General features: G+C 37.9%; 1 protein-coding gene across 1 annotated transcript in view; it reads left to right on the top strand.

The window, feature by feature from the left end:
- Positions 1-19,911, top strand: part of ALCAM (activated leukocyte cell adhesion molecule) — a 39,963-nt gene extending 20,052 nt beyond the window's left edge. Inside the window, exons 8-15 of the mRNA XM_008496805.2 lie at positions 3,863-3,975; positions 6,144-6,279; positions 6,355-6,488; positions 7,554-7,686; positions 8,412-8,450; positions 8,764-8,881; positions 15,751-15,869; positions 17,573-19,911. Coding sequence (XP_008495027.1) covers positions 3,863-3,975; positions 6,144-6,279; positions 6,355-6,488; positions 7,554-7,686; positions 8,412-8,450; positions 8,764-8,881; positions 15,751-15,838 — 761 coding nt within the window. The 3' untranslated portion in view covers positions 15,839-15,869; positions 17,573-19,911. The remainder of the gene's footprint in view (positions 1-3,862; positions 3,976-6,143; positions 6,280-6,354; positions 6,489-7,553; positions 7,687-8,411; positions 8,451-8,763; positions 8,882-15,750; positions 15,870-17,572) is intronic.
- The last annotated feature ends 759 nt before the right edge of the window (positions 19,912-20,670 follow it).

Here is a 20,670-nt window from a genome sequence, read left to right as displayed (position 1 = left end):
ATTTCTGTCCGTGCTGGTACACTGAAAAAAGCCTTCATTCTGAATCAGTTTTTGTTTCCTCACATTAGATCTTGACACATAAGATTTTTTTCTGTTTTCACTTAAAAAAAGGACAACACAAAGAAACAGACAATTAAAAAACTCTAGTTCAAAATCTGTGAATCTGTTTGTAGTTACTTGTTACGTTTCAACTGTAGTGTTTATTCACAAGCAGATTTTATTGAGCATTATAATTACACTGGCTCCTTTCAGTGTCTAAGTAGGGAAAGCTTTTTGCTGCTATGAAAATATGTTAGCACATCACAGTTATTAAATATTTTATCACAGAATATTCTGGCTTAATACCAAGTTGTTTTTTTCCAAAGATGAATGTAAATTACAAGATTCATAGAAAGCTGAAAATTGACGTTAAAGATCTGAGTTACCCATAATGTATAAAGCAAATTGAGAGAGGAAGAAAGCGTCTCTTCCTTCTCCACAGAACTTAAGGGACAAACTGGGCTCATGTCCTTTGGAGCAGATACAGCACCTGTGCAGCAAGGTCCCAGTTTGAAGCCCAGCAGAACTGAGTACTTGTGGTTGTCATGGTTTGTCTCCCAACAGGGGGAGGAACAGAATAGGATTTCTGTTGTGAATTTGGGTTGGGTTTTTTTTAACACTAGGATGTTAATTTTCTGTCAGCTCTGTGCTTTGAGTAAATTTGCCCAGGATCAGATGAGCAAAACTGGCTGAGGCCAGGAACAAAAAGCCAGGGGGCTGTGGCAGAACCTGTTTACAACCATTTAAACACCTAGAGAAGTAAGGAAAACACCTAGCAATAGAGGATGAGTGTAGTGGTGTATCTCCACTCAGCTGTGAAGAAAAAGCTGGCTTTTGACCCTCAGTTGTTTTTCTTTATTTCTTGCTAGAATTTTCTGTACATACAGCCCAATATGGAGCAGAATTCTGGAACATCCTCTTAGTGATGCTTTCCTTTCTGTTAAAATGTGTTTTCAAGGGAAATAGATTCGCAAACCTTCTAGTAAATTCAAGTTATTTAGAGGTTTTTATTTCCCATTTGTGTTTCTCTATGGGTAAGTTTTATAGTCTTTTCTTTCGCATACTGACACATTGAAAATACAGGAGAAATCACATTTTGAAGGTTGCATAGAATAAATCTTCTATTCTCAGTATACTAGGAGAAGTTTCTGGTGGTCTGCTAAAATATTTGAGGAGCTCAGACCACAGGCAAGATCTGTGCATAGTTTTACCAATTGTAGCACAGCATTCCATCAGAGGCCTCCTTTAAATGCTGGGAGCATTTAAAGCCTGTCCTATGTGTGTAATAGAGTTTCAAAACTGAAATGTTTGTGCTAGTCTTACCCAAATTAATTCCATGGCTGTCTCACATGATGTGGTAATGCATGCAGAATGCACTCTTTGCCTCTTCCCTGTGTTACTTAGTATGCAAAGACAGCAGCAAAATCAATGCAAGACTTGAAGTGAGACCATATTAAGAGCTAGCATATTTTGAAAATGGTGCCTGATGAGAAGTTTGCTTGTGAAGATCATTTCAAAGCCAAAAGGGAAATGTATGAAAAATTTTTTCAACAAAGTTTTGGTTTTTTTGATGGCAAGGATGATGAATTTGGAAATCTTCTGTATGCAAGAACTATTTTCTTTTCATACTTCTGTACCAATAGGATATTGTTTACTAATGAAGCATGTAAGTTGAAAGGTAAAATTACCCTACATCACATTTCTTTGTGGACCCTACAGATAATCTGGCAGAATATTAATTCAAATCAAGTTTCTCTATGGTGTGCTCCTAGAGGGAATCCTGTGCTAAAAATTAGTGTAATTCTATGCTTCCCTCTTAAATCACCTAGTAAATACTGCTCTGATCTATGCAGTTCATCTTGCATGCTCTGAAATTTTCCTGAGCTTCTGTAGCAACTGAGACCACTGTGTGAGAGGGATTGTAGTTTCAGTGATGCCACAAAAAGGAGTGAAGTGGGGGGTTGCAGGAATGGTACCCTGGAGGAAGACTGGGTTGAGGGATTGCTTTGGGCTTGGTGTTGGTCTTGCCTGAGATGAAGGCCAAAAATATAGTATGTTTCTGCTTCTTATGGTGTATGCAAGAGGAATCCTTCCTATATGGTCTTCAGTGGTCTCTTGGGTTTGAGGTACCATCTTGCTTCAAAGAACAAAAGGTTTAAGTAGATGTTGAAGAAGAGGGAAAAATAAATGGATCCTTAGCTTTTTCTTTGACCACCCTTCTGTAGTGGTAGTATGTGCTCAAGAGTAACAGAGCAAGAAGAAACACATCCCAGCTGAATCTATCTGCAAATGCTCACCAGCTGGGTCTTGGATTTTTTGTTTTAGGTTTTTTGGGGTTTTTTTGTGTAAGCAATGGTAGGATCAGGAGAGTCTTGTTAGTTTGTTTGCATTTACTAGCCTGGGGAGACAGGGGGAGAAATCCCCATAGAATACAGAAAGAAAAATCACGTTTTATCTGTTTGGTAAATTCTTCACTTGGCGTGTCCATAGATGAAAGTACAGTTCTTGTGACCCCTCAGACTAGGCATTAGACTTGTAACACAGATAATAATGCAGACTAATAGTACAGGATGGATCCTAGTTGTTCCCTGAAGTTCTGCCTTTAATTAGAATGGTGTTCCCAGGGTAACCACTGAATGAAGCCAGTAGCTAAGCTCGCTGTTTTGTTAAGGAAAACTCACTCACCCTCTTTACCAACTGTGCTTTCGCCTCAAGCTTTTTGTAAATTCAACTTAAACACCAAAAGGATGTTTTGCAGTCCTTTTCCAGCAAGTACTATATTCCTGATGAAATCACATGTGTTTACCATTTAAATCTGTGTGTGTGTGTGTGTGTGTGTGTGTGTGTCTGAGAGAGAGAGAGTATCTGTGATAGTCGTTCAACCAGGCAGCTTGGCTTACAAGCAAGGCACTATGGGAGGGAAAGCAAAATAGAGATTTAGCTTGGCAAACTCTGCTTTCCTTCAGTGCAGGATTTTTTTTTTCCGAAAGAAATCATTAGCCTTCCAGTTCGATATACTAGGAAAAAACTCTTTCAGTTTTTCCTGACCTTTCTGTTACTGTCACCCTGGTAAGCTGTCACCCTACCCTGTGTCACACATAGCTGTCACTGAATGCAGTTTCCCTGCAGTATGCCAGAACAGGTCAGCAAAGCTTGGGCTCCAATTTGCACAAAAATGTTTTCTAAATTACAAATTCAAAAAAAATCAAAGTGCCTCATGTGTGGACCCCCAACCTTACCCCTTTGGTCATTAACATGTCTCCTGGATCCTCTGTCCTCATCCTCTCCAGCTGCTGAGGATAAAAATTAACTTATTTGAAGAGATGTGAAAATGTTAACCCCTTGTCTGTCTGTCTTCTTTTCTACACTTACTGTTGAGGTTAGCCTGCCCCCCACCCCTGCATGAATCCTCCCATTAAAATACATTTCTACCTAGCCCATAGCAAGCTACCCTCACAGCCATCTGTGCTTCCCCTTCCGAGATTCACATACCTCCTATGTGCATCCATACTCCTGCAGGTTCTTGTACCTTCTCTGTCATTCTTTCAGCAGTACAAGGTGAAAAAAAATTATCCATTTGTCTAGTGGGTTTTCGCTTTTCTTTTTAGCCCGTAATTACTGCAAAAATGTGAATGTTCTGCAATGCGTATTTCAGAATACTCCTGTCTTCTCTCTTATGTGTAAAATTGCCTTGGATTTTACTGAAGAAATGAAATATTAAATTTAATGAGTTCAATTAGTCACATTTTCTTTCCTTGATAAGCTTTTGAAATGGGCCAGGCTTTCAGACATAAACTTTTGACGAATGTTCTTTCTATCCCAGATTTAGATTTGCAGCTTATTCCTAGTGGTGAAGTCACAAAGCAGATTGGAGAGGCACTTCCCGTGTCGTGCACGATTTCTTCTAGCAGAAATGCAACTGTGTTTTGGATAAAGGTCAGTAATTCATCTATTTCACACTTAATCTGAATGTTCACTTCCATTTATTACTGCTGCTACTTCAATGTTTTGGAAGGAAAGAAGTAATTCATTGGTCTTTTTAAAAATTGTTGTTCAAATGGGTCCTACACATACTACTAAAACAAGAGCTACTGACTCAAGTTGATGACTGAAAATCAGTTACTGTACTCATAGATTCATAGAATGGTTAGGGTTGGAAGGGATCTTAAAGGTCATCCAGTTCCAACCTTCCTCTGTGGGCAGGGACACCTCTCACTAGATCAGATTGCTCAGAGCCCTGTCCAGGCTGGTCTTGAATGCTTCCAGGGATGGAGTTTCCACAGCGTCCCTGGACAACCTGTTCCAGTGTCTCTCCAGTAATTATTGACTCATTTTTCAAATGGAGAGAAATAATGCCTACTCTAACCCAAATATAACTTTTTTGAAGTGGTCTATACAAGGCCCTTTGAGAATCAAGTCTCTCTAAAAAGGAAAATCCATTTGGAGGAATTTGGATTAATTAACCCTTTTTCTCAGACAAGCTTGGTCATGGCTGCAGTAAACACTATAAAAGGGAAAGTCAGGTTGAGGGGTCTGATGTTAGGAACTACTGTTAAGTGGCTGGTGAAAAGGTAGCAGTCAGGACCCTCAAGGTGGGTGCAGCACTGTCACATCCTCACAAAGTGAGCACAGCTTTACGTCCCACAGAGTGGGCATAGGTAGAGTTCCCCAGAGTAGGGGTCAACCCAGGGAGATTTAGACTGGACCTCCTTGCTTTCTAAACTCTTTCAGAGTGGAGCCCAGGTGCAGCTGGGCAATTCATCTCTTTTTAACAACCCATTTGTCAGGATTAAGTTTGGGAATTCTCCCCACGGTACTCTAGCCGGGTTTGCACAAAAGCACAACTTTACTTAAAAGTGGGTAAGATCATAAAGCATGTCAGATTACAACTAGCAGAATTATAAATGATGGTACTTTCAAAGCAATGGATTACAATTTAGCATAACTTAAGGAAATTTTCAAAACCAGCAGGTTATAATTAACAAAACTTAAAGCAGTGGGTTGCAAAACTTAAAGATAGAAACTGTCTGTCTTATGTGCCAAGATAAGGTTAGAAACAGAGATAGAGAGAGATAAAGAAAAGATAGGAAATATACCATCCTCGGATCCAACAATGGTCTTAGGAGGAAGCTGTGGTCCTTGGAATGCGGGTGCACATCCAGCATTTCAAGTGAGCCTCTTTTATGGCACTTGACCCCACCTTTTCAGGGAGGGCTTTGGCATATCTTGCAAAGCCAGATGTTCACTTGGGCCCCGCCAGATGGAATGACACAGCAGTAACCCTTATTTCTGCATAATCACCCTCTCAGTGGCTTTACACAGGGCACACACAAGGTGTCATTCTGCCTCCTCAGGGTGCAGCTTGCCTGCCCCTGTCCCTTATCGATAAGGACAGTGTCCTGCTGTCAGGGTAGTCACTGAAAGGAAGCTTCCCTTGCAAGGACAGCATTCATCTTATTGGGGCAGCCACTGAGTGAGTGATGCTCTTGGAAAAACAGGACCTCGTTTATCAGGAATACCACTGAAATGAGGGCTTCTTCTAGCAAGAACAGGTCCCCATTTATCAGGGTGGTTACCCAAATGAGGGCATCTCCAGCAAGAGCAGAGTCCATGTGGTTTATTGAATGAGGACGTCACCCGAGCACAGTGTCCATTTTGTCAGGGCAGCTGTTCAGAGACAAATATTTTTTTCAGGATTCTATACCATCTGACATAGATGATGGGTGTAAATTAAGCCTATCCTGCTAGAAACTAAAAATAATGATACCTGATGGTTGTTGAGTAGCATAGGTTGATCTTACAAGCCTGTTGAGTTAGTTGTCTGTACCACAAATGCCTTTGGCCATCCTACTAGAAAAGATAACTAATAATTTATCACACCCTATGCGTTTGATTTGAAAGCAAGATTTTAAAGAAGTGAAGTGGCTTTTGTAAACCTTCACTAGTTTCTACTTTTCATGCTGTTGGGTTTTCAATGTTGCTGGGAACACTTCAGGAGTAAAGCTCCTGCCTACTAAAAATTCTGTTGATAGTAGTCACTTTTGTAATTTAGAGGTTATTGTATTCTGAGTGAGAATGACAGAGAATAACTCCTTACTTACCAGGACAATACCAGAATGCAAACAAGTCCATCATTTTCAAGTCTTCAGTATCAAGATGCTGGAAACTACATCTGTGAGACTACACTACAGGAGGTTGAAGGGTTAAAGAAAAGAAAGACACTTAAACTTATCGTAGAAGGTAAGGGAGCAGATAGCTATGAATATTACTTGTCCTCTTAGAACAAAATGGTTAATTGTAATGTTTTTCTTGTAGGAAAACCTCAAATCAAAATGACAAAGAAAACCAACGTGAATAAAATGTCTAAAACAATTGTCTGCCATGTAGAAGGTTTCCCCAAACCAGCAGTGCAGTGGACGGTTACTGGTAGTGGAAGCATCATAAATAAAGCAAGTATCTTTCTTACTACTTTTTTCACCAAAAGGTAGTGCATAGGAGGTGCAATGTAAAATCAAAGAACATTTTCTTGGTAGTGAGATTGAAGAAAGTAAGTCTATTAACTTTATCTAAGAGAATGTTAAGTGGTTACATGGTACCTACACGAATGATTTCTGATTATAAGGGTCTTTTGAATAGAGAAGGTGAAGGCAGAGAAGATCCACTGGCTACAAGCCAAAACTGGAAGGAAAAAGAAAAGGTTACAAATGAAATATGCACTTTTAAGTGAGGGTACTTAGTAATTTTATCTGGGTAACGTGGTGATTTTGCCATTGCATGAAGAATTTACCAATAATGATGGAACTATGGAACTTATATTAAAAAGGAAATGGATACTTGGTGTAGGCATTAACTGGGTGAAATGTAATGAAATACAGTTAACTGCAAGTCAGAAGATATGGTCAGTATAGTTTGTTACAGGCTTTGCAGTTTTATCCTAGTTTTTCTAATTGTTTTTTGTCACTTATACCTGTTGTTTCTTGCTGGAAACAGAACCGTAATGCTATCATCTTGGGGGAAGAATTAAGGAGTACCCATCTGCAGCAGGAAAATTACCTAAAAAAATAAGCAAACTGAAGTATTTTCATATTGATTACCAAATTACATACAAAGCATTGCCACATTTTGCTTCAGCAGGAAGAATAAATGAGACATCTGTTCCAGTCAGAGACTGGAAATAAAATGTTCAGTGCTCCTGTAGATTTCATTACTCCATCAGGTTTTGCTTTAATCCTACAGAAATGATGTATAGCTGTCACACTTGTACATTTACTTGAAGCTATAGGACTGGATTTATCTTGAAGCTGTGTAAGTGATAGAAAATAATTTTCTCTGGACACTGTATTAATGTAATGTACAGCAAAATAAAAATGCTGAATTTCTATTGTTTTCCTGTGGGAAAACAAATAGTTGAAAGTTATTTCCCTTAAAATATTTTCAGTGTGTAAAATAGGTAATGCAAGTATTGTTCTTTGCATTTTTCAAGGATACTGATCTTCTTTTTTTTATCTTTTCAGACAGAGGAGACCAAATATGTGAATGGAAAATTTTCAAGTAAAATTATAATTGCTCCTGAGGAAAATGTGACTTTAACTTGCATTGCAGAAAATGAGCTGGAAAGGACTGTGACCTCCCTGAATGTCTCTGCTAGTGAGTGTCTAGCTACTAGAGAGCATTTTCTTAAAGTTGTAGTTTCACATAAAGTACCTACACTTCATACTCCTGTGAAGAGTATTCTGCATAGTGATGTTGATACTAATATATCTAACCTTTTAGTCTCAAGTCAAATGATTGTAAATCCACTCTAGATCATAACATTTATTGGTAGCTTTCTGGATGAAGCCAATTAGTCTTCATTACTTTCTTGGCTAGCTGTCTCATATATGCATTCTATTATTTACTTTTGTAAATAATGCTACAACATAATCGTTTAAATATATTGCCAAATAATACTTTTTTTTTTTTTTCAATGATCAAAGTCTTTATTACTAAATTAACATAATCTCTCAGTACCTAAATTCCAGGTCATTATTACAGGTACAACTTGATTCAGAGGAGAAATGAACCATACTGGGCTGTAATCAAATGTCACTTTGCAATGATGGAAGGTGATAAAAAGCTGTAGTTTGTGGAAGGGTAGGACAGAAGTGCTCAGAACTATTTCTAAGATTATTATTACAAATTTTTAATAAGATTCTTTGAATGTATTAGTTACACAGTAAAGACTTTTGCTTAAAATCAAGATTAATTACTTTGTTGTTTGGCAAACACTGCATTAAATTTTCAGGGTTTCTCTCAGTGCTGTAAATAGGAAACTAAAGGTGATATTTCAATATAACATATTTTGTCTTAAATTTTAACATTTTTCATTTCAGTAAATATTCCAGAATATGATGAGACAGAGGATAGAAATGGTATGTATGGTTTTCTGTCTCCATAACATTTTCTGTTGATTGTCTCAGTTCAAGACCTACAATAGTGTCACTGAACAATTTCCACAGTCTCTTAAAGTTGGACTGGATTCAAAATAGCTAGGGCCACGATTAACTAAGAAAGTGACTTTCTTGAAGCTTTAAATGTTTTTTTAAGAGCAATGCCTTTTTTTTTTTTTTAATTTTAACTTTCTGACCCCTTTTCTTTTCTTGTTTTTAATGGAAATTCTTTAGAAATGCTGTAATGCTTTACTTTATCATAGGTCACCTCATTAACTTTTCTTCTTTGCTTCAGATGACAATAGTGAAAAGGTTAATGACCAAGCAAAGCTGATAGTGGGGATTGTAGTCGGTCTTCTGCTGGCTGCTCTGGTTGCAGGTGTTGTCTACTGGCTCTACGTGAAGAAATCAAAGTAAGAATTTATGGAAAACTTGATAGTAAACAGAAAAAACAAATACTGTCAATGGAAATGTATGTTTAACCGTTTTCCTTCTTGCAGGTTTCCAGAAGTCTGAGCAGGGAAAAGTTGTTACAATTGGTGCACTTTATAGAGAAAGGAAACTTTGTACTTCTGATAGGCTTGTCCTAGTGCTTAGCAGTACTCATCTGGAGGTGGGACTCCAAGATCACCTATAATGAGGTTTTCTTTACTGACAAGCAAGACAGAGCTGATTCTTCCATTTAAATTTAGTACCTGCTGCTTTATTGTAATACATTACAATTGTGTGGCTTTACAGGTATCAGGAAAATGGAATGAATTAGAGAATAAGTCTAAACCATGTCAGGGAGAAGAGAGATCCTTAATTACTTCATTTATATATACACTTTGAGATCTCTGAAGTAAAACTAGCAAAGGATAGACCTTCTGTCATCCAAATCAATGTTTTAGACATCCTAAGCATAGAACAGGCTTTTCCAGTGAGGCCTGCTTACTTCCAAGTTCCTGTATTATCTTACAGGCTCACTTTAGAAAATAAACCGGATGATCTCAAAAAGTAACCATGCTTTTCCATCCTTCTATAGATTGTCATGACTATGCCATTTGGCCTTACCCCCATCCATCCTGTCTTCAGGGAGTTAGGAGGGCAGGTTGGCTTTTTGAAGGGTTCCTTGTAGCTGCTTCTTAACAAAGAAGATTAAGGTACTTAGGCAAAACATGTACAACTCAGTACAGATGCAGAAACAATCTTAAAATTTCAGTTGTTCTTTCATCAAAACTAGATCAAATGAGATCTGAAATATACTAGTGGGATTTTACTATGAACAAATGTGTTTTCATGGGTGTGAAAGTACAATGAGGATTTTTCCATCTGTTTGAAAATGCTCTTTTTTTGATGAGACAGAAGGATTTTACTCCAGCCATAACTGAACAGGTTTTCCAAGTCTTGCAAATAAAGAATTGCTATATATTACCCAAGTACAGAACCACAGTCAGATACCACATGGGCAAGAAAAGATTATTTTTTTTCAAAACTTACCATTCTTTTGGTAGAAATTAAAAAGTGATAATAATGTTGAGTTCCTTCTCCCACACATTGCTACTCATGTGATAATGTCCAGAGTAATTTTCTTTAGTTTTTCCTTTTGAATATGAGAACATGGAATTATGAAACTGATTCATTGCTTCGGGGTTTCTGGAAGAAGTGGTTGGTTATAAGGAAGGCAGAAAAGGTAGAGTATCTTTTCTCATACCATTATGTAGTGCACTGAGAGCCAACAAAAAATCTTAGAATACAGCATTATTTTGTTGTGAGAGGAGTGTATGACTTAAATTTTTCAACTTCAAAGACAGGATACAATGCATTCTAAATAGACAACACTTCATCATGCCCAACTTGTTTTTCTACAAGCTTAGAGTGAAAATTTGAGCTATAATAATTAATTAGACAGGTTTACTGGAAACAAAATAAAAATTCCTTTGTAGTTCAATAATAGTCTTCATATTCAATACATGGTTGCTGGTCTCTGAAACCCTTAATTGATGCATCATCTCTGACTCAATCAATCTCCTGTTCCCAGCATATGTTTAAGTTGATCTGTTGTTATCCTCCCTGCTTTCTGCATTCCATACTTGCGAGAGCAATCAGAGTGTCAGTACCTATTCTGACATGGCTTTCATCACAAATTACAGCCTAGAAATCGAAGTAGATCTTGCAAAAATGTTCCCTACACCTTTAGACACCACCTGTGTCTAAGTACAACCCCTCCATCTCCATACAGGCCAAGAGTTAATAGGTTTTTTTTTTTTAACCCACCCTTGAACAGTAACTCACATAATCTCTGTCCCCAAAGTGACTCCAAAGGAAAGTCTGAGATGGCAGCAGCACAGAACTTTACAAGTCTGCCGAGGCAAGAAAAACATTACTTTTCTTCATTATTGGTGTTGTGGTTTGTATAATCCTCTATTGTCTTGTCATCCACATTAAGTAGGAGTTAGACTTCAAGCCTTGGAATATGTTCACAATAAATCACTTCCACAATTATTCACTGCCTCAGCTCCACTTGATACAAAAGCTGATTATTGCCACATACTCTTTTCACTATTTTATCCCATAAATCAGGGATTCATCTGTATTCCACATCCTGCCACCAGCCCCCTCCTGAATAAAGAGTTGAGGCTACCTACCACAGCATGCTACCTTTCTCCTTCATCTGAGCAGAAGGCCCAAGACTTATTTTCTACAGATTACTCCATTTTCCAAAGAGGGTATTTTAAACTAATTTGCACTGAACAGAATATTATTTAGCACTTCAGAATCTTTTGAAATTTTTTTCTGACAGACCTCAGCCCAGTGACTCTAGAACACCCGTCTTCATTTAATCCTACAAACAGGAAATTTTTACCTTGTCAGAAACAGCAGAGAGTACAGCACAAATTAAAAGGTTTAGAAAAAAAAATAATGCTCCTAGCACTCTGTATCCTCGTTCTCCACACATGGATGTCTTGTGTGTGGGTTGGACATTGTCCTATTTTTGCTCCTTGTGTTTGGGGGTGCACAAATCTCAAGTTAGTAGATCAGTTTTAAAGTGGTTTAAAATGAAGTGAGGAAAAATACGTCTGGACAAACTAAAGCACAGCAGCAGGCTTAAGATTGTTCATACTTGTAGAATGCAAAACTCTTGAACTTTTTGCATTAGAGTAATCAAGAATGTTACTGTTGTCTCTGAAACTGAGCACTCAAAGCCTAACAATTCTGCTTTTCTGATACATTATGGGAAACTAGCATATTAAGCCAAACATAGCAGTCCAAATATATAGGAAACTTGCTGTATATTTTTCAAGAAGACACATTTGTATTGGTTTTCATGCCCTTCACTTCCAGAGAAAAGACAAAGTTACAAACGTCTCTAGAAGTGTCAGTTCATGTCATGAAACTTCTAGAATAGTGGCACAAATTTAGAAAAGATCAGTAATTCTTGATTGGAATATTTTTCTAATATCTCTGCCTTTTTTTCCTGCTGATGGACATGTGAAGATAATTTGAGTAATCGAAGGCAAGACTGGGGAGAAAGAGGTTATCTGGATTTGGATGTATAAAACAGCTCCCTGACAATCTTTTGCAACAGTGTAGTTGAATGTCTTTTCATGCCTTTCAAAAGTTATGCAAGTTTTAATGAAATTCATGTCTCTTGCTTCAGCACCCAGAACTACACCAGTGTGTATCCTCTTACCCGTCATTATTGCAAGCTTGGGTAATGAGGACAAAGAGCACTGCAGATTTTCTTCCTTAGTGTTGAGAGTGAAGCCTGGACTTGAGAGATTAAAAGAGATCAGAAATTAAAACCCAGCACTGATTTCTTTCTTATCTATGTGCAATCTGTATTTACTTAACAGCATGCAAAATAATTGAGATGGGGAATGGTCTTTATATTAAAAATAATACTATGAGCAGTGCCTAAAAAAAGTCCATGAAAACCACAGTTCCTCAGTGCACACCCACACTCCAGAAAAACCTAAAAACCTCAAGTTAATTCTAATTAAAGAGAGATTTTGATTAGAATTCCCTGAGGATAATTCTTTTCCTGAAGGCAAAGCACAAATAAATGTAAAATATGAGACAATTGTAGCAAGGGCTGAGAATGATCCATGTTTTACAAATTACTTAAAAAAAAAACAACAAACTAAAACAAAACAAAAAAACCCAAAACCAACCAGCCAACCAAAAAAACCAGTTGAGAGACATAAGTAAACCTGTATTCATACAAGCAACAATATGGCCAGAGAATGCTAGGGTGTGGGCTATAGTTGTGGAGCTGTAGATGATGCTGAAGTGAGTTGGCTTGGGCAATCTCGGGGATATTTCCACCCATTTGGAGCTCTGTTGCCCAGCTGCTTGGATGGCATCAGGAGCTGGCTCTTGAATTGCAAGCGGAGCAAGCTGACAGGAGTTAATGCACATAAAAAGTAAGGAGCAACTGTTGCTGAATGTTAAGCTGGCAAAGGACCATTTGTCCTGTGGCTCAGGTCACCTCAGGAGGTGATGGAAACCGTGCTTTGAGCCATTTCTCTGTTACAAACTCAGGCCACGTCTGCCAAGCCCTGAGGATTGGTGCCATGCCAGGGGTGCCTGTTCCCCTGCTTTGGCAGAGCACTGCCAGCTGAGCACACTGCTGCAGCTCAGTGCAAAATTACTCATCTGTCTCTTAATACCACTATTTAGATAGCACTTAAAAAAAAAAAAAAAGTCAGCAGTACTGCTTTTGCTGAGGTGGTGAATGCCTCGATATCAGTAACTGGGGAACAAAACACAAAAATGTCAGCGAGATTACAGAACCACCAGAATTCAGCTGCTGTATTTCAGAGCCTAAATCCCTCTGATTGTCAGACATGGAAAACTGCTGTCGCTCTCATTTCAAGCAAGGGGTATATATCATCCTCCAAAAGTGCTCTGGATTGCCTGTCTCCTTCAAAGTCAGAGTGCTGCCTTTTGAATCTCCCCTTTTCACCTGTTTTTGCTTTGGGAAAACAGAGGTGACATTTAATGAAGGGAATGCAGAAGTGAAATACAGCACTTTAGAAAAACCCAGTCGCAATGCAGAACCTCCCGGGTTTAGTCAGTGGATAATTTTAACCTAATCAAAGACAAGTAATGCAGGTTTTGGTTCTCTCTGCTGCTAAGTGTCAGCTCATGTGAAATCTAGTCTGCATAGGGCACTGTAAAACAATTGATAAGAGGTTAGAAAAAAATAAGTACTCAACACACTGAGCCATGCCAGTATTCTCTCCAGTCCACTCTTTTGTCTCTGAGAGCAGATATAAGCAGTTACACAAGGGCAGATGTTCATTTATATACTGTTATTGCTTTCTTACCTTCAACTCATTTCATCCCAGGTAATTTCCTGAGTCCTGATTCTTTCAGCTTTTCATTTTTTTCCCGTCTCCAATTTTCTAAGCCTTACTTATGGAAAAGACACATTAGTCACACGACAAGCCAAATCCTGTGGCATACCTAAACCAAATGTTTTTTAAATGAAAAAAAAAAAAAAAAAGAAAAATTTAAGTTATTTGTTTGTTTGAGGTCTTACTTCTTTTTTACTGGGATTAAAGAGATTTCTGAAAGGTGAAGAACACAGAAGGTCAGTCTCTACCAAAGCAGTGAATGTCTTCATTGCATCCTACTTCTGTGGACATCATGTGTTTCAGGTTTTGAATACCAGAAGAAAATAAAAAGTTACTGCACCATAGTAATTTACCACAAGTTGCTTTAGGTTACAGTCTCAGAATTTTAAAAATTAAATCTGCCTGCAATAAGCAGAGGTTAGGGTGTTCAGCACATACATCTTCCTGTCAGCAACACAAACTTAACAGAGGCACTCTAAAACCACTAGTAAAAGGTAACTGCAGCTTTACAGCCACTCGGGATTTAACCTGCCCTAAAACTAATAAGATTTTAGAATGGTCCCATTCAGTGTAATTGATGGGATTTTGCATCCAGAATCCCATGCCTCTGGCACTCCTCACACCCTGCTATCTGGCCCAGAGAGCAGCATTTCAACATCGTGCCCAGGGGCACTGAGGGTTGGGTGACTTTGCACCCCATCCAGGATCTCTTGTGAGACAAGAACCAAACTGGACTCTCTGAACAGAGCCCTTCAAGGCTGCTTCGACCCAGGGCACACTTCGTGCTCAGCCGCTGCTTGCGGCCTTTGCTCAGATGGAGGAGGGAGCTGCACAGAAACACTCCACCAGCAAAACTTGGTGAGAGGCTTATGGGAGGGACATACCTGCATGGTGTCAGCGTGACATGTCTCACTATCTTGCTAACCTGTGTCTTCATTGTATTTTGCAAGTCGGTGTCACTGCAGGTCTTTACCCTGAAGCAAGGGTGAGCATATGCATGAATCTGTCACAACAGATGTTACTTTTCTGTAGGGGAAACAAATTATCCATAGGAAAAAAAAAAAAAAAAAGGGTATGTGATAATCTGCTTTGACACGAGGGATTTACTTTGTCCCACTCAGCCGTGTTTGCCCATTTACATTTTAAAAATTGCAGCCTTCGAAATGTTATCGCAGTGCTGCAGGAATCTTCCACCTTGGCAGACAGTGAAGCTTCTCACACGTTAAATGAATGGCTTAGTGGTTTTATTGTGCTAAGATAAACTAAGCACTTAACTCATTAATTCATCTCCAGTACTTGTATTAAGGAAGACCTGCTATTTTAAATGAGGCATACATCTTTTTTTTTTTTTTTTCCCCTCTCCATCATTACACAATCTCTTCTTTACTCAAAGCTTGTCAGTCATAGCCAGCACAGATCTGGAAGCCAGAGTGGGTTTCTTTGGTGTTGCCAGAATTTTCATTAATTTCTTTAAAGAGCTTTCGTTCAGCATGAGCACAGAAAGTCAATTACTACAAGTACACCAAAGATTGCTGTGTTGATCAAGATATTTTAGCCACACTTGTTACTTTTTAGTACACCTTAAAGCAAACCTGTCTTTCTTGAAACAAGCTGCACAATTAATTTTGTCAGGAAACCTGGATCTGCACAACTGGTTTAACCTTAAAAAAAAATGTCTGCTAGCTCGGAACGATTCTGAATTCCTCAAGAATAAAAAGACAAATACACAGCCCTAGTGCAGCACTTGCTATGGTACTAACTCAGTGGGGTGAACTGTGCCCTTGGTCTGCTAACGGACGTATGGAAGCCTATTGCTCTCCTCAGATAAGAACTGTAAGAATGATCCTTGTTATCAAGAAGGGAGGAGACAGTGTTGCTAATACGAGGGTGGAACAAAAATGCTGTAAATATGTAAAAACCCTTTGAATTTTTCATTGTAGGACAGCATCAAAACATGTAGACAAGGATCTTGGAAATATAGAAGAAAACAAAAAATTAGAAGAAAACAATCATAAATCTGAAACTTAAAGAGACAAAAATGTGTCAGTCGTCATTCCAGGTAAGTGCTTTGTACTGCAGCATTGAACATCTCCTAGTCCACCATTGCTCTTAGGGATGTGTGTCTAGGGATCCCAGTGGTGGCTCAGAGCCTGGTACTCACCTGGCAGAGTTGAGTCAGCAGAGTGATTTTGAGTGGCTGTAGCATTAGGGACAGACAGGCTCAGGCCTCTGGCCAGTTAAGAATTTGTACCTGCATATGCAAAAATTAAAGATAACTGACAGTTTAGACATAACTTTGCACTCAGCTTTATCTTAATCCACATAATCAGTAAAATGAAAACACAGGTTTGTGTAATATATCACTGTGGTAAATGGGTGTGTGTCTGTATATATGTACGTGAAGAGTATGGTTTAGGTGTAAGTACATGTTTTGAGTTACAACTTGAAATGTTCACAGGAAATCTTCTTCCCTTACTGGAAACAAAAGTTTCTAATTCCTTGATCAGGTTTATTCACCGAGAGGCATGTAACTTCCCTTAGAACAGAATCATTCTTTCACTTCAACATTTCACGTACTATTATCGATTTTATCCTGGAAAAAGCCACTGTATATTACGTTACTTACAATGCAGCAGCTATTAAAGTTTCCCCAGTTGGGATCTGCATAAAATAAACTCGATATAAATAATGAGGCAGGTGCAGAAGTCCTGCTAGGAATTACTGGAGCGTTACAAAGCACCAACAGCACCACCCGGTGTCCACATATAAATACACCACCGCTGCATGTATGTGCCCAAAGCTGCATCTCTCTCCCCTTAGTTCCCAAAACGGGGGTTTAGGCCATTTTTATGACCAACTAAGGCCATTTAGAATTAACACTGTGATAGCACAGCAGTGTGGAAAGTAGCTAAACTTATTGAGGTTTCCTGAGTTACACATCACCTGGTCTTAAAATGAGATTAGTATAGGTTCAGTGGTGGCACACTGTGAGTGGATTCATCACATTTCAAATTTAATTTTTCTTGTTTATATAAATACAGCCCTCTTTATTAATAATTTCAGTATTCCTGAAGTTTTGAAGTACAAGGCACTATTCTGCACTAAATATTTAGAATTTACTAGGTATAACGCTTATATAGTATACAAAGAGATGGAGCATTGCTGTATCCACTTTGCTAGCAATATTGCTGTTTAACTGGCTTGAAAGAGGAAATTGAGAAAACTAAAATTATTCCCTCTGAATGATTTAGAAGTGGAAAATAAGTTTGGATGTTGAAAAAACTACTCTGTAAATCCCTAGCATTTCTGCTGCAATTTTGTAAATGTTTTGGTTGGGGCTTGTTTTGTCTTTTTTTCTTTTTTTTTTTTCTGGACTTGGTACCTTCTGCAGCTTTGCAATACTGAGGTGATTAGATGGAGCTGAAGTGAGCTGAAAGTACTTATTGAACATTGGGGTTCAAATAATACTGTGTCTTCAGTGCAATCATTAATAATTTTATTTCTTCAGATGAGTACATCTACATAAAAGAAAGCTTATCCGTAAACCCATTACTTACCAGATAAACTTCCTGAATTTCCTGGGAACAATATTGCAACAGCTATTCTTATCATGAAAGAAAGTATTCTCATCATTGAGCAGGAAAAAAAAAAAAAAAAAAAAGTACTATGCATGTAGTTGTTTATCTGAAGGTTAAATACTGAGTGGTTATGTTGGTTTCCATGTTTAAAACATTTAACTGGATTTATCGTTCTCATTTTCAGAGAATACATATAGACCAATTGAAGCATGAACGTGGATTGTATTTAAACATATACAAAGAAGTGACAGCTATTCATGGTTCAAGTATTAAACAGACCATACTACCAAGTTTTCAAAGGATTTTAGACACAATTATCTCAAGCTAAAATAAACCCAGAAACTAATTTTGGCAACAGCCATGATAATAAGTCACCATGTTGTGTTCTGTTTGAAATATTTTTTGTAAATGCCTGCACTGAAGATTTCTTTTTGTTTGCCTTTATGTAAATTTTTTACGTAGCTATTTTTATACACTGTAAGGCTTTGTTCTGGGAGTTGCTGTTAATCTGATGTATAGTGTAATGGTTTTATTTCAATTGTTTTTATGACACCCTTTGAGCAGGTACATGTCTAATTCTGATTGTTATCAGTGAAGCCTCTGCTTTGTAGCGAGTACCTAAAGTGTAAGATTGTCTTTAAGGAAAATGTCAAGCTCCTTTTTCATTCTTTGAAATGATATTAAAGAGGAAGGATGACAGCTGTGACAAGAATAAACTTAATGGTTAATAAAAGGGAACATTTAAAAAACCATGCAAAGCTAAACAGCCAGAAAGGGAATCAAATGTTTCCACAGAGAGGGCTGGGTACTGAACAAGGAACATGATAAAAAAATTCCTAGCTGGCACACAGTGGCTGGTAATCCTTTTCTTCTAGAGCAAGACATGCATTTTATTGATACGTTATCAGTTGTCTTTCATGTTAGAATTAGGATAAGGAACTGGAATTATGGATTAATTTTGATTCCTTTATGTTATCCGCTGCCTTAAAGTACTGTTACCTTTTCTTCATTTCAGAGAGATACCAGTCAGAATTGGAAGGTTTTTTAACAAGTGGTCATATCGAAGCTGCATTTTTTTCCCCACAAAAATAGAATATATATATATTTTTTGTGTGTTTTTGTTAACTATGCTACAACTATTGAATGCACCTTGAGATAATTTTAGTGTTTTTAACTGGTACCTAATTTATCAACAGTACATCTAACTGTAACAATGAAATGTCTATGTATCTTTAGTTACATTCAAGTTTGTAACTTTATAAACATGTTTTATGCTTGAGGGAATTTTTGGAAGGGTACTGATAGGAAAGCATTTTAGGTTTAATGGTCAATAGAAAGTTGTACGTAAGGGAGAGAAGTTTCATCTTATGCTGAAGGTTAGTTTATGGAAGAAGGTAACAGGCAGCTTTGGTGAAGAGAAACAGTTGAGTAAGCAGTACATCAGGTTTCCATTTACAAATATCCAGGGAAAAAGTAAGTTTTTATAGACTGGTAGACATAAATAAATAAAAAATAAATAAATAAAAAAAGAAAAAGATGGACGTTAGGAAATGTATTTTGCCACTTTTGCATTATTTAGGGGGAAGAAAACACTGTTACTTGTAAATTTGTAAAATGTTAAATGTCTGGGCAGTAGTGACGTCTTAATAAAAGCTTCCTGTAGTGCATTGGCATGGATTAAATACATAAGATGTCCTATAAACTCTATGCTGTATAAGATATTAGAGGGAAGTCCTGTTACATGCCTCTTAAACTTTTAATTTGTTACTGTTTTATTTGGCAAAAAGGAAAAAAAAAAAAATCTCGGTCAACATTTAAACCAAAGTGAAATGGGGGGAAAAAACCAAAGTAATTTGTTTTGCATGGCTAAGCCATTCTGTTATCTCTGTAAATATTGTGATTTTTTTCTCTTTAGAATTTTGTTAAAAAAATTCTAAAATTTTTAAACACCTGTTTTTTCCAAAATAAAACGTGAACACACAAAAAAAACAAGTTACTTTATATACAAATATATCTTTTTCTTTTGGTGCGAGAACACTGCCAAGTGATACATGTTTTTTTTTTTAAAAAAGAAAGACCCACAGTGGTCATGGCTCTCAACAGGAAAAGATGTAACAGAGTCCTGTGAGGGAGCGTGCAAACATCACCTCTCTTTGTTTATAACACTACCAGTAGTTCTTATATACAGAGAAGAGACCTCCAAAGACCATAAGGGAAAGCATAGGGAAGGGCTGAAAATTTTCATACCACTGTCTGGGGAATACAAGGGAGAGGAGAATGATAATAAAATTAAATTAAATAAAAGTCCTTCGACTTCCACAGCTATGGAAAAGGAAATAAAAACTCCTCACCTTTTGGGATTCTGCTAGATCTCCTATGCACTTTAAAGCGTCAATCCTGGGAGCTGGGTTTTTTTTCACTGCTCCAACTTCACTTACAGGCACGTTTCAAGAACCAGGAGTGCAAAAGAATTAAATGTTTCTATCCATGCCTAAACAACAATAAAACTGAAGTTTGTCTTCACTCGCTTGTCTGAAATCTCAGTTTACAAGAGCACACGTGGACACGAGGGAGGGCCCTTACCTGGGGCTCCTGCTGACTCCAGTCCTGCACAGGGGTGAAAAGCCCCTTGAAGCCTAGGGTGGGTCTGTGGGGGTCTTCTTGTGGACCAGAGGGTCAGCACCTAGAGAACATAAGGATGCACTCAGAGAAAAGCCCGCCACCAGGCACATGAAACCTTCCAAAAATTCATGGTCCAGGTCTCTATTTGTGACTGGTTAAAAAAAAAATACCCTAGAACTGAATCTCAGGTGGCCCGTTCAAATCTGAATTTGTACACCAGTCCAGAGTTCAACATGCAAAGGGAAAAAAAAAAAAAAAAAAAAACCAAAACCATAAAACAAACAATCCCAAACAAACAAAAAAACCCCAACCCTACTCACAAGGGGTTTAAAAGCACAGCAAGGTGGGGGGTGGGAAAGAAGCATCCTCTTGTTTTAAGGTTGGGAAATTAAGAGAGGTTTGTGGGTTTCTGTTCATGGCTGTAGAGTAAACTACCACTGAGCATGGATCAAACCAAGAGATTTTTCTGCACACTGCAAAGGCAAAAATAATACTCCATGGGGTTCTCAGGCAACTCTCTTAAGTCTCCAGAAGCAGTAATACCAAAACAATAGCTCTACTGCAGTGGGTGACTGCTGCCATCATCTAAACACCCATATAGAAGCAGGATAACAGTGTGGCCAGAAGGTGAGAAAGAAAGAGAAAAGGGACTTAGGGGCA

Source organism: Calypte anna, chromosome 1, assembly GCF_003957555.1.
Source record: "Calypte anna isolate BGI_N300 chromosome 1, bCalAnn1_v1.p, whole genome shotgun sequence".
Taxonomy (NCBI): Eukaryota; Metazoa; Chordata; class Aves; order Apodiformes; family Trochilidae; genus Calypte; species Calypte anna.
The sequence above is the reverse complement of the archived record's forward strand: the minus strand, read 5'-3'. Positions and strand labels throughout refer to the sequence as shown.